Source organism: Protopterus annectens, chromosome 4.part0, assembly GCF_019279795.1.
Source record: "Protopterus annectens isolate FY-2018-M chromosome 4.part0, PAN1.0, whole genome shotgun sequence".
Taxonomy (NCBI): domain Eukaryota; kingdom Metazoa; phylum Chordata; order Ceratodontiformes; family Protopteridae; genus Protopterus; species Protopterus annectens.
The window spans coordinates 1,702,835,056-1,702,848,903 of NC_056733.1; the positions used below are offsets into that span (position 1 = coordinate 1,702,835,056).

At 39.1% G+C, this 13,848-nt stretch overlaps 1 protein-coding gene across 3 annotated transcripts in view; it reads left to right on the top strand.

Moving 5' to 3' along the window:
* Window positions 1-13,848, top strand: part of N4BP3 (NEDD4 binding protein 3) — a 571,688-nt gene that overhangs the window by 410,002 nt on the left and 147,838 nt on the right. For 2 of the 3 annotated variants that reach the window (XM_044069431.1, XM_044069432.1), the window contains exon 3: window positions 515-1,135. In XM_044069431.1, coding sequence (XP_043925366.1) covers window positions 515-1,135 — 621 coding nt within the window. The remainder of the gene's footprint in view (window positions 1-514; window positions 1,136-13,848) is intronic. The other variant, XM_044069433.1, reaches the window with a different exon arrangement.

Sequence of the window (13,848 nt, forward strand, 5' to 3'; positions counted from 1 at the left end):
ATGTGATTAAAAGAGGATTAAGTGAATGTTTCTGTAATCATTGTGAAGTTCTACCTTGCACTTTGCTTCCCAGTACTGATCACCAAATACCCTGTTCACACAGACTGAGAACGGAGTTAACAACTATCCCTTCTCGGCCCTAGCAAATGGAGATTGATGATGTCTTGGTGAACACCATGTTAGGCACTTAACTAGTCTGTCAGAAGTAGTGAAAATGCATAATATAGTATTTAAGAAAAAAACTGTGGGGACTGTGCAGGTGTGTAGTTCATGTTTATTGAACTAGTAACAGCACATTCCGCATAAAAAAAGAATCTTTGCCTTTTTCTTTTTAAAAATGCCACCGGGCACAAATATATATATATAATATATATATATAGTGTGTGTGTGTGTGCATATAGAATGTAGAACATTTTGCTTTTTTTGCTACTGTGTGTAAAAAACTTCACTCAAATATATTTGTGTAGGGCTTGAAGAAATGCAACAATGCTGAACACTGTCTCTGTTTTTCTAGGCTCGACCCAAACCTTCTGCCTTTCAACGAGTTGCTCCAAAAAATTTCAGTTCTTTGCAGAGCCTGGCATCCAGAGATGAAGAAGTCATGGACAGTATCAGCAGCCTGAACATGTTATGTAACAGGAACAGTGCCATGTGCCAAGGCTCTCCAATGAGAAGGGACAGCCCTCAAACCCACCAAATTCACATTGTTACAAGTCATGAGGATAAGATGTCAGAGTCCTGCCATAACTCTATGAACAGCCTACCACTACCAACAAGCAGGCCAGGTTTCAAACCACCTCTTGGACCTATTAGTGCCTCCATGTCTCACATTAACCACATTGGAGGTTCACTAGATCGGGGCTTCCTGGGCTCCAGGGACAATTCAAATTCAGACAGTGGGCGCTTCTCCTGCAAGAGTATGGCCACCCTAAGCCGCCTGCTCTGTTATGAGGAAAATATTGCTCCTTATGAACTTTCTCAGTCGGTGGAGGATGTCGTACGAGGCTTTGAGAAACGACTGCATGAGAAAGAGCTTGAAGTGAAGTCCTTGCGGAAAAACCTGAATGAGAGTGACAGTGCCATTGCACAGGTAACTGGGTCCTGTCTGTGCGTTCGTGCTCCTTTGACTCAGCAGGTGTGTGTGCTTGGCCAAAGTTGTCAGCTTCTAAATATTTTATGGCCCTTTCATTGCCAATAGGAGTAGAGCTATTCTCAGACATTATGTATGACAAGTAATTACTAGAGTTCAAAAAAAGTCAGACTTATATGTCTGCAGTACTGTTTCAAGAGCTAGGACCCTTAAGTTCCACTGTATAGTTCCACCATTTAGGGCTGTGTTTGTTAGCTAAAGCAGGCCTACAGCAGCATATAATGATGATGATGATGATGATAATAGTAATAATAATAATAATAGTAGTAATAATTAATAATAAAAATAATAATAAATTAGTAGTTGTAATAGTACTATTGGTATATTTCTTTTTACTGCAGCCCTCTGTATGACATATCTGGTTATCCAGATGCATCTGTTCTGTTATACTTTATTGACACTGCTTCTTTATATATGGAGTTATTATGGGTATTGACAGGATAGATTTGGCTGCAGGTGCCTGACGTCCATTCATTCATTCTCTAGTATCCAATTTAACCATTTTAGTCAACGTCAAGTCACAGCACTTGGTGGGCACAAGGCATGAAAAGTAATCCTGGATAGAGTGTTGTGCCTGTGTGCATACGTGCGCGCACACACACACACACACACACACACACACACACACACACACACACACACACACACACACACACACACACACGCGTACTTGAATGGAGTACATAGCAGTTTGGAACTTATTTCATCTATGTTTTCTTAAGTGTAGGTTATAGATTGTAATCATTAGTGAACACTCATCTTATATTGAAATTGCCTTTTGTCCCAGCTGTCCCCATTTCTGCACCATTTAGGTACAGGGTTTGTCATTTTTTTTCCTTCTTGGTATTAGTGTTTGTTTTCAGCTGTCTTTTGTGTTGTTTTTTGGAAAGTTGTGTCTTTCCAAGTACGTGCATTAGCTATACTACAGCTTCCAGGTATCAGAAATGACCCAACTCTACAGAAACAAGGTACCTTAAAGTGCTTGAATAAACTGTTACAAGTTCCTTTGACATCACTGAGATGGTGAGTATATTAGCATGAGCTAGTGTTTGGTTTATTACAGTGCACACATCTGATGAAGATTTAAGGTTGATTTAAGGGTATGAAGAACCAGAGCAGCTTTCTTGTTCTTCAGCTATCAGTTGTCTAGATAAAATGTGTCTGTTGAAAATCTCACATCAGAATATTAAGACTCCTGTGTTTTGGGGGTTTCACCCCAAATTTATTGTAATGTTTTAATGAAATATTGTCACAAAAAAGTAAAATGACACATTTGGTTATAGACCTTAAGGTGGGCTCATACTGTGATTGCAAAACTGTTTTTTAGAATGGGGGGGGGGGGCATCTGTAGAAAGTGACATCCGTCATTTACTATGAAGTGTTGTAATGAAGATAATACAGTTTTTTTTCCAAATGGTGAAGATTGACATCATAATGAGTTTTTGTTTTAAATTACAGTTGAGAGAAATGTACATGCGTATGCATGAATTTCAGAGTTAAGGAAACCTGCGGCATCTTGACTTTAACCCAGTGCAGTTAGTGCTTATCTGCTTACTTCTCTGAAGACCTCTTTTGACCTGCATTCTGATTGGCTTTGGCATGCTTTCCAAGACCCCATGACCGACTTCGATGACGTAAAATTACCTGCTTAATTTTCAATTCTTCCTACCTCAAGCTGCCCTCACAAAGTAGTGTACTTCACCTAACCGCATACCTGAATATCCTTTTAGACTTTCATAGTGCCATTTAACAGTGCATTATGTGATTCACTCTTTTAAAGGTTATAATCCTCCAGATCTTGTACCCCCTTTATAGATTCCTTCCCTGCCTTTGTGGTTTTGCTTGTCCCTCCTACCATAATACGACAACAGTTGTTGCATTAAATCTTACCACTCCCATCTGCCCAGCAGCATTTTAGTGTACTGCAGGTCCCACTCTTGAGTGCCTTGTCTGTGAGCACAGCAGCTGTCTGGGTGTATTCAAGAAACTTGCCATTCAGTCCTGATAATTATCATAGCTATAAATATATTGAACAAGAGCACTCCCTGAAGTGTGCCTTGCAGCACCCCAGTGGTTGCTGTTTTTATTTTTTTTTCTCCACAAACATTCCCATTAAGTGAATCAATCAGCTTTTATTTGTTTTATATTATTTTACACATAAGCAGACTGTACCAGAAGAACTCTGTTTGTTTTAGCCATGGCCTTGCTAAAGAAAGCTTCATCAACTGGAAGGAGGAGTGCAGTCCTTATTTTAGGTTCATAAGTAGAATTGGCCTCACTTATATTATCAGATGGGGATGTTTATAGTGCAAATTTTAGGAATACCTTTTGAGTAGTGAAACACAAATTTTAAAGTTCTGCCCAGTGCAGGGAGGCACAGCATGTTTTTGTGGCATGAGAGAAAAAAAAAGAATTTGTCTGGCAGAACTCAGCAAGGGCAAATAAAGTGTGTGCAGGGTCTGTAATTTTTTTCAAAAATGCTATTGACATCTGTATTTTGACTCTGAACCCATGTGGAAAAAAATGGGAAAAGGGGTTTGGATGGATGGATGGAATGTGACTGTATTCATTTGGGCTGTGCCTAAAATTGGTCCGTTGTGAGAAGTGCACTAGCTTAGTTACCTTCATAAGTAAACATAAATAAATAAATGTACTTTGCACTTGATATTTGTCACATCCCACCGAGTGCCTGGCATAAGATCACTGACACATCACACCCAGTGCCTGGCATGATATGGTCATGGGCACATCACATCCAGTGCCTGGCATGAGATGGCCATGGGCACATCACACACCCAGTGCCTGGCATGAGATGGTCATGGGCACATCACACACAGTGCCTAGCATAAGATGGTCATGGGCACATCACACACCCAGTGCCTGGCATGAGATGGTCAAGGGCACATCAAACACCCAGTACCTGGAATGAGATGGTCATGGGTACATCACACCCAGTACTTGAAATGAGATTGTCATGGACACATCACATGCAGTGCCTGGCATGAGATGGTCACGGGCACACAACATCCAGTGCATGGCATGAGATGGCCATGGGTACACCACAGCCAGTACCTGGCATGAGATGTTTACTGGCACATCACAGTGCCTGGCATGAGATGGTCACAGGCACTCCACACCAGTGCCCTGTATAAGATGGTCATGGGCATACCACACCCAGTGCCTGGCATGAGATGTTCATTGGCATACATGAGATGTTCATTGGCACATGACACCCATTGCCTGATACGACGTGTTCACAGGCACATCACACCCTTTCCCTGTCATAACATTTTCATGGGCACATCACACCCAGTCCCTGGTATGAATTTTCATGGGCAAATCACACCCGTTGCCTTGGCATGACATGTTTGTGGGTGCATCACACCCAGTGCCTTGCATGACATGTTCATATGCCCATCACACCCAGTGACTGGCATGAGTTCACAAGTACATTACGCCCAGTGCCTGGCAATAGGTGTTTACTGGTATTGCTTGCTCTTCTTTAAATGAAGTTAACCTAATTAGACTTTCCTGTTATTCAAAAGGAAATAAATGAATAAAGTACATAAAATAGGTAATTTTCTTGCAAGTGTTTGAGTCATTAGCAAAGGCCATAACTGTGTAATATTATTTGTTGTTGTCCAGTGCTGTTCAGAAGGGCAGGGCTATGCCTTTGGTCCCACACTGTAGTGAAGCTCAGCAATGAAGAGAATTGGCAAAACATGAGAAATGAAGTGCACTCATGATATGTTTAATGTTTTCCAGATGTAATTAAAACAAAGAAAACTAGTCCTGCATGAATGTTTCCAATTAGTTGAAAAGGTGTAGTTCAGACAACAACAGGAGTTGGTACATCATGTTGTTATTTCTGAGCTTTCAGCCGTTGGAAAATGTAATCACCTAAGATGATTACAAAGAATTACTACCAATGCCAGTAACTTTTTAAAGTCCTGATTGTAGCCTCAGTGTGTCAGGTTTATCTGCAGCAAATAAGTAGGTGAGACAGTGTTCAAGAAATAAAAAGCTCATTTGTTTTCTTTTTTAATAAATCACCTTTGTTAACTTCTTTTCAAAACAAAGTAAATACTGAAAAAACGTATGCAATTAAGTCTTGCAAATCATATATTTATAACACAACAAACCATACATGGGTAACACAGCTATCTCTAAGGTTATATATTCATTATGATACGTATAGAAAATTAAAATGTAACTATCCTGTGGTCAGTGGCGTGTAACATTGCTATATTTGGTTTACTGTCAAAATCTCACACCTGCGTCATGCAAGTGTTCATATTTCCGAACCGAAATGTTGGAAATCAAATGAACAAGCAGAAACATGACCGAACGGGGTATTTCAGGAAAGTCGGCATCTCAGGAATGTCGACTTTACCAAAAATACCACACTTCCAATCATGAGCATCGAACGTTTTTGCAAGGGGGAGGCAAGCCCTCCTGCACCCCCTGCTTCTTATATATACAAACTCTGAGATCGCACTACAGTGAGGGAAAGGGTACATTTCCCGATCACCACTATAGTGTGATCTGCATTCAAAATGTTGAATTCACAACAGCAAATGCTAGTGTGCATTCACTGTTGTGAGTTCAATATTTTATTTTTCATTATTTGCAAATGTCGAACTAGGACGTTCGGTGTTTCCAGTTCGGACGAAGTCCGATCACCCTTTTTTATAGTAAATTCTATATTCTTCCTATACTGGTAACAAGCATTTGCACATTTAAACAAATAAAGACTTGCACAGAAGTTGTCTTTATTGAAAAACACATCAAGTATATTACAGAAGCTAATGTATTGTTTTCATGTATAAATGTATTATGTGTTGTGGCTTTATTGGTTAAAGTCTCATTAGAAACGATCTGAACTTAAACATTATCAGTCTGACCTCTAGAATCTGCAGTTATGTGATACACCGCCTCATTCCTTATAAATCTAATAATCTATTAGCATAGCTTTAATATACTTTAAAACAATCAATTTTAACACAATTATGGTTCTTCGGTCATTAGTATCATAATATACATAAACGAGAGTGCTATGTATTAATGTAAAATATCATCTTGATTTACAAAAAAAGTCCTATTCCCAGCTTACAGACAATTCCAATACCTGTCATGTTCTCAAGGGATAACAGTCGTGCGGAGTTCCCTCCACCCAGTCAAATCAGCCATCCTCTTACTGTACTGTGTACTTACTTCATGGCTGCAAACTTGGTGTCCTTTTCATCGCAGCCTAAATATATGAAATTAAATGCATAATCTAGACTCCTCAGGGTAGTGCAGAACTGTAGAAGATCAATACAGACATGCCTAGAAGACAACCACTTATTTAAATATCGTAACTATCAGCCACTAGATAAAGTAATACTTAAACACCATTCTCATATTTAATGTCTTAACCTGTATTAATAACCAAATGCAACCTGTCATGCATCAAAAGGGGGTACTGAATCAGCTGTAAATGGTAAACTTTTTAACGTCTAATACTGCTGCTCAACCAGAGTCATCCTTATCTCCTGTCATTAAGCGGCTTTACATCTGATCTTATTTGTACTTCATCATATAAAGAAAAATGCCTTTGGGGTTCCTACTCAACAACCCACCTTACTGCATATGCAAAGGACATTTTTTTTCTAACTAGGTAATCTGTAAAATGTAACATTGCTCCTAATTACTTAGGATTCAAACTGATTCTGATTGGTCACTCTGCAATCAAGCCCATAAAAAATTGCATTGTGGATTCTTTGAACTATATCAAACGTGCACATCGTCCCTTTTTTGTTATCCACTTGATCCTGTTTGGGGTTGCTGGGAAACTGGGCCCTATCATGACACTCAGTAGACATATAGCTGTGAACCAGAAGAGGATGGGACACCATTCCTTCACAGGATGCACATTCACACAGCACATGCATCTACAAGCAGTTTAGAGGCTTGTTAGCTCATCTGTCAACATATGCATGGTGGGAGGAAGCTGGAGACTCCAACAAAAGCTTCCACGGGCAGGGGCAGGAATTGCAGACCCTGCATAGAAAGTGCCCCAGCTGGAAACCAAAGCTGAGATGCAAATGCTGTGAGGTACTAGTGGTAACCACTGCCATCACTCTGCTGTCAGTAAAAATGTTTTGCAGATGAAAGTTTGCAATGTTATCTAATAAACTTGTATAGAACATTAAGTGCAGTGCGCAGATGAAACCAACAAACTTCGCATTAGTATGTCATGCTGAGTGAAGTCATGCCAGTAGAGAGTAGAAGAGATTGTTTTCTGTACTGGGATCAGAAGTGTATTTCTAATTTGCTGTTGATTTTTTTGTGGCATACATACGTAGTTAGAAACCCATGTGCCTTTATAAGTATTTTAATGTATATCACATTTTGGAATTCACATGATCAATACATGAGCACACTGTGTCTATATCTAGATTTATCTCTGTAGTTAGAGATCGACATTTGTCTACACACATCTAGATATAGCTATATAATGTATGTGTATGTATATGATACACACACATATATATATATAGATATATGTAGATATAGACAGATATATAGATACATAGATATATCTGTAGATAGATGATATAGATGTATATCTGTCTAAATCTGATATCTTTTTTTGTCCAATTCAACATTTGGGTTATTAGAGCCGATCAGAAATCAGATATGCAACCTTTAGAAGTTGTGGATCTGGGACTCTGACTCCTCTATACCCATAATCCCCTCTGTTTCCCCCAAATTAAGCTAACTTTTTTATTATTGCCTTATCTGTGCTATATTCATAGCATATCTCTTCCTTTTCCCCTTTATCTATACCTACCCCCCAAAAAAGTTGTGTGTGTTTGTGTACATATCTATCTGTCTATATATGTGTGTGTGTGTGTGTGTGTGTGTGTGTGTGTGTGTGTGTGTGTGTGTGTGTGTATATATATATATATATATATATATATATATATATATATATATATAATGTGTGTGTGTGTGTGAATGTGTATATATATTTAAAAATACAGAGCTCCCTCTCATATGTGTATGTGTGTGTATAATACACTAGCTTCTTTTGATTTCTCTGTTTCTGCTGTCCTTTTTCTGTAGTATTTCTGTAATAGTTTTAACTTTAGTGTTTTGATATATGCCCTTTTAAGAGTGGTTACGTTCTTTTCTCTGACTATGGCAGAGAAGCTCCAAGGCTTTAAAAGTTTACAGCCTACATCTACACAATTGCACTGCAGTACCCCATTGTGTTTATGTGTACTGCTTGGGGCAACACATTTGGTTGCTGACTGCAAGACCTGTGCCTCCTTTGGTACTAGGGAACTACAGGGTCACAGGGACAAATTGGTGTTGAAAGGATTGATTCCCACCCAAACAGGAACCACACCCCAGCCTTCATCATCATCTTCATCGTCACAACCAGCTTCTTCTGCTTCTCCAGCTAAAATACTGGATAAGCCTAAACCTATTAAAGAAAAAGAAAAGTCTAAAAGACAGAGAGAGTGATGCAGAAGTAAAACGCTACAGAAAGGAAGTTACAGAAACAAGAAAGCAGTATCAGAACTCTTGGGTATGGCAATGAAACCTCAAATTAAGTTGGATCCAGTGGCTGTTCAGATCCATTCACCAACATTTCTTCATTTTTCACCAGAGCCAGTGAGTCCTAGGCTCTGTTTCATTCCCCATTTTCACAGGAGAGGCTTTCCTTTAGACCATCTTTTGTGGCTTCTTCCATTCGTCGAGGAGCCTTACAGAAAAGGACATTGACAGGATGATGGGGAGATTCCTCTGGACACATATCCAAGTAGAGGTTTTCCCAAAAATGTCCTCATTGGATGCACCAGGTACAGGCCCGACTATTCCTTAACTGTTTTCTCTGATTCCGGTCTGACCTTCAGATCCAGTGCCCACTGGTAGGAGCCATTTCAGAGCACCCACATCTGATCCACCAGCCTCTCAACTTGCACTCTGACTCTGATGGTATCTCTTACTTTCTCAACTCCAGTTTTGCCAGATATGGATAAGTCTTGGAGCCAAAGCCTCAGTGTCAAGGCTCGAGGTGTTTGGTCTACTCTGAATCTCTAAGGTCCGTCTTTTCCCCTCTGAGCCTCAGCACTCAGTAGCTCAGCTGCATTGTCAGCCTCTGAGTTGGAGCAGATCAGAGAAGTGTCTCTTTGCCTCCAATTTCAGCATCAGCTTTCAAGGGCTTTGAAAAGGATCTTGCCAGACCAAGCAAAGAAGTGTCTACCCTACGTTAGAAGAGAGAGAGATACACACACACACACACACACACACACACACACACACACACACACACACTTGGACTCCTCCATGTAGTCTGTCACAGAATATGCAGACTTGGATGATAGTGAAGGGTCTCCATGATCCCTTCTGGAAGATGTCACTTTTGGTGACATTCTGGAATTAATAAAACAATGAGGGGGTTGGCCCACCAATATGCCGTTTCCTTAGGAGTCTCTGTCCTTCAAAGCTTTTGGGGCTAGCTGTGTTCTACCTCTTGGGTGGTGCTGCCTGCTGATGACCTCATAGACCTAGTGGCATAGCAGGCTTGGAAGGATCCTGATGTGGTGGAGCCAATACCAACAAAAAACGAACAGGATGCCAGTAACTCCAAAGAATAGGACACATTGGAGCAAGTATCCCCCAGTAGATGCCATGATTTTGGTGGCAACCATGAAGAAGGAATTTTTGGAAGAGAGTACATCTGGTCATCCCCCTAGCAGGGAGTCAGTGGCATTTGACAATTTTGGGAAATAGATATATGCATCTGCAACTTTTGCTCTCAGAGAGCTGAACTATCTTGCTCATATGACACATTTTCAAGGAGACCTGGCCAAGGAGCTTACCAAATGCCTCTCTGATAGCTTATCAGCAGACATCCAGAAAACCGTGGAATCCATATTATCTACCCTGAAATCTATTTCCAGTGTATCCATGCCGCTGGTTTCCAATGCAGCTGATGGTACAGCTAGAGCAGCAGACACCAGCACAGCCCATCCACCAGCACGCCTGGATACAGTTATGTGATTTTTAAGGAACCCGTTAAGATGTCTATCATTAATGCACAATTTGGTGGTTCAAAGGTGTTCGGACCAAAGGTAAATGAGGCGCTTTCCAGGAGAGAGCAAGATGGTAAGACCCTGTCTTCCTTTGGGATACTTTTCTCAACCCTTCAAAGTGCCTTCTCGAGGAACCAAGGACAGATGCGGTTCAGAAAATCCTAGAGTTTTAACCAACAAACTCCTGTGGACAGATCATCCCAGGCCAGAGGGGCGAGCAGTTTTAGTGGATGTCGCCCTAGAAGCAGAAGTGGACTGCAGAATTGGAGATTTTGTGCTCATTTCACCAAGAAGCCTTGTCAGTACTTTTGCGGAATTGTCCAGCTACCACATACTGGAGGCAGATAGGTGCCTATCTCTGCACCTGCAAGCCTAGTAAGCTGTCAGACAAGATTCTTGGGTGTTGAGGATAATCACCAGAGGTTATGCTATTCCCTTTGCCTCCTCCCCCCCAGAAAAGAAAAAGGATTCCTGATGTACCACAAGTCTGATGGAATCCACAGCAGCAGACGTTATCCAATCTGTTGGAAAAAAAGTCATCCAGTAGGTCCCCTCAGACAACCTAGGATCTGTAGTCTAGTCCAGGTTGTTTTTAGTTCTTAAAAACAGGGGACTTCACATCAATTTTGGACCTAAGCCAATTCATTCAGTTTGTAAAACAGACAAGTTCTGGATGGTCACTGTTCAGTCCATTCTGCCTCTTCTAAGAAAGAATGACTGGATGTACTCTACTGATCTCCAGGATGCCTACTAGCATATCAAAATAAACAAACAGTGCCTCCAAGCTTAAGACTTCACCATAAACTCCGCACCAGTTAGTGATTTGTTAAAAACATGTTATTTGACCTTATTATTACAGTTGAGCAAACACTTTCATCCCCCTTTTGAACACTCTGGGACTTCATCAGAACATAAATGAACCTGACCATTTCTCCTCTTTATATACCCTCCATCACACCAGTAATCTAATTAACAGTGTAATAACCCTGTTAAAGACATAATATTTTTAAAACTCAATGCATTTTCTATACCATTACAAAAGCAAAAATAGAAAATACCAAACATACCATATTAAATGCATAAGAACCATAAAATCAGTAGATGACCATATTAGGAAACATATAATTTGTTTCCCAAAACATTAAAATTATTACAGATTTATAGCAGTGCACCACAATATTATAAAGCTAAAGCTCCTTTTTTTCAGCACAGGAAGCAGTGGGACGTTGTCATTTATTCATGGTACTACACTAGCATTTAATTTAATGATCCAGTAAATCTCTTTAAGCTCTAATTCCATTTCCCACCAACCGCCCCTGATCTTCTGTGGTACAATTGCCAATATACCAAACTTGATTTTGTTTTTTCATCACTTTGACATATCTGTGTGTATCTAAAAAGGGCATTAGTAGAATTACACTTGGCTATAGCTTACATGTGTTTGTAAATCCTAGTTCGAAGTCGCGCCTCAGTTTTACCTACATAGTAATTCTGACATGTCTGAGAAACACAAATGTACACCACTCCTTTTGTATTACAATTGCTCTTTTGCAAATTAATACCTTGCCTATTCCCTTTAATATAGGTTATGTCACTATCTAAAATCCAGTGACATTGACTGCATCAACCACATTTGGTGGTACCTTTCAGGACCAGTGGTTTAAATATTGTGTGTTCTACTAAATGTTTAATATTTCTGCCCATTTTATGCACAAAGGTGGGGGCCTCTCCTAAAATATTAAAAATCTCCTGGTTAGTTTTAAAAATATTCCAAGTCTTTTTAAGTATTGTTTTTACTACTTTTTTCCCTTCACCATAAGGTATCACCATCCCTGATCTAAATCTTAAACTATTCATTTCTAAACTTATTCCCCCAATCATCCAAAACTTCGTTAACTGTCATCGTTAAAAAATTTGTAAGGTTAACCTCTCAGTTTGAACATGTTGGTGATAATTTGTACTTCTCCTCAAACACCTTTATTAGAACACATCTTACTTGCCCTCACCAGCTGACCTTTAAAAACATTTTTCTTATAATGTGAGGGGTGGCAACATCAAAAATCTAAATAACTATTAGAGAAAGTGTCTTTCCTGTAAATTTTTGAAGAAAAGATATTATTAACCTTGTCCTTAAAAACGGTTTAATGTAGATAATTAATAGATTCTGTAGAACAATGAAACGTGAATTTAAAACAAGCACAGATCTGGTTAGCATAGTCTATAAATTCTGTGATGTTCATCTGATTATCCTTCCATAGGATGAAAATATCATCCAGGTAACAGAAATATATAGACCATGACTGTCTATATGCACTGTTGAAAATGTGTTTTTTCCCCCGCATACAGTCCCAGATTGGCGTACATAGGGGCACATGTTGTGCCCATTGCAACACTCTGTATTTGTTTATAATATTCACCTTCGAATGGGAAAAAATTATTTGACAAAATATAATCCATAGTTGCCATTACAAAATGAATCATGTTACCACTTAAATGTATTAATTCCCTTATGGCCTCATAAAAAAGGTCCAAACCCTCATTGTGTTGGATTGAAGTAAATAGATCAACCACATCCACTGTGGTGAACATACAATGTTCTGTGTACCTCTATCATTAAATTTACAACGAAAATCCCAAGAGTCCTTGAGTATATAGTCTACTGGTTTTAAAGTCTCTTTGGATCCTGTCAGTGAAGGTACACAATGAGTAGGTTGAACTATTTTGAGCTGAAATGACTATCCTAGATGGTGGGTGCTGTATATTTTTATGTGTCTTTGGAATACCAAAGGCTAGGGGGTATCACCGGGTGGTCATTTTTAAGGAATTCATAAAGCTCTTCTGAAATGGCTCTTTGCAGAAGAGACTCTTCTAAAAAAAAGCTGAATTTTTTATGTGCTAGGAATAATTCATTGCTAGATGCTATTTGATATTTTTTCCATGTCTGCAAATACCATGGTTAGTTCATTTACATAACCTACTTTATTAAACAGGGCAACCCCCCCCCCACCACCCCACCCCTGTCAGGTTTCATTATTCTCAATGAATCATCCTGTCTAATTCTATTTATTAAACAATGTTCTTCCCTGTTTAAATTAAAATGTATTTTACTAGTTATTTGATTTAATTCCTTATGTAAATCACCCTCACTTGCTTTTTCAAAAGCTTATAATCACATATGAAGTTATTTAATCTGTTTAATTTTTATATACAAAGAAGATATGTTCTGTTGCTGTTGTTTAAAGGTTAGTTCTGAATGACGAAATGGTTTAGGCAATACTTGATGAGTTACACTGATTATAACTATGCCTTACCTGTGTTAATGAATATGCAGTCATATATAGAGTTAATATTTTGTATGTTTAACATTCATATATAGTGAAGGTTATGTTTAGTTGCTACAGTTAGAGGGTTATTCCAAATGACATTTTGTTACAAGTAATATCAGATGAGTTGCACTGATTACAGATCTATTCGACTTGTTTTAATGAATATGTAAATATATATAGAGTTGTTATTTTACCAATCTCACATTTATATACAGTGGAGACTGTTTTTTGCTGCTGGTGGGTAGGGGTTTCATCCGAGTGACAGATGTCACTGGGACAAGGA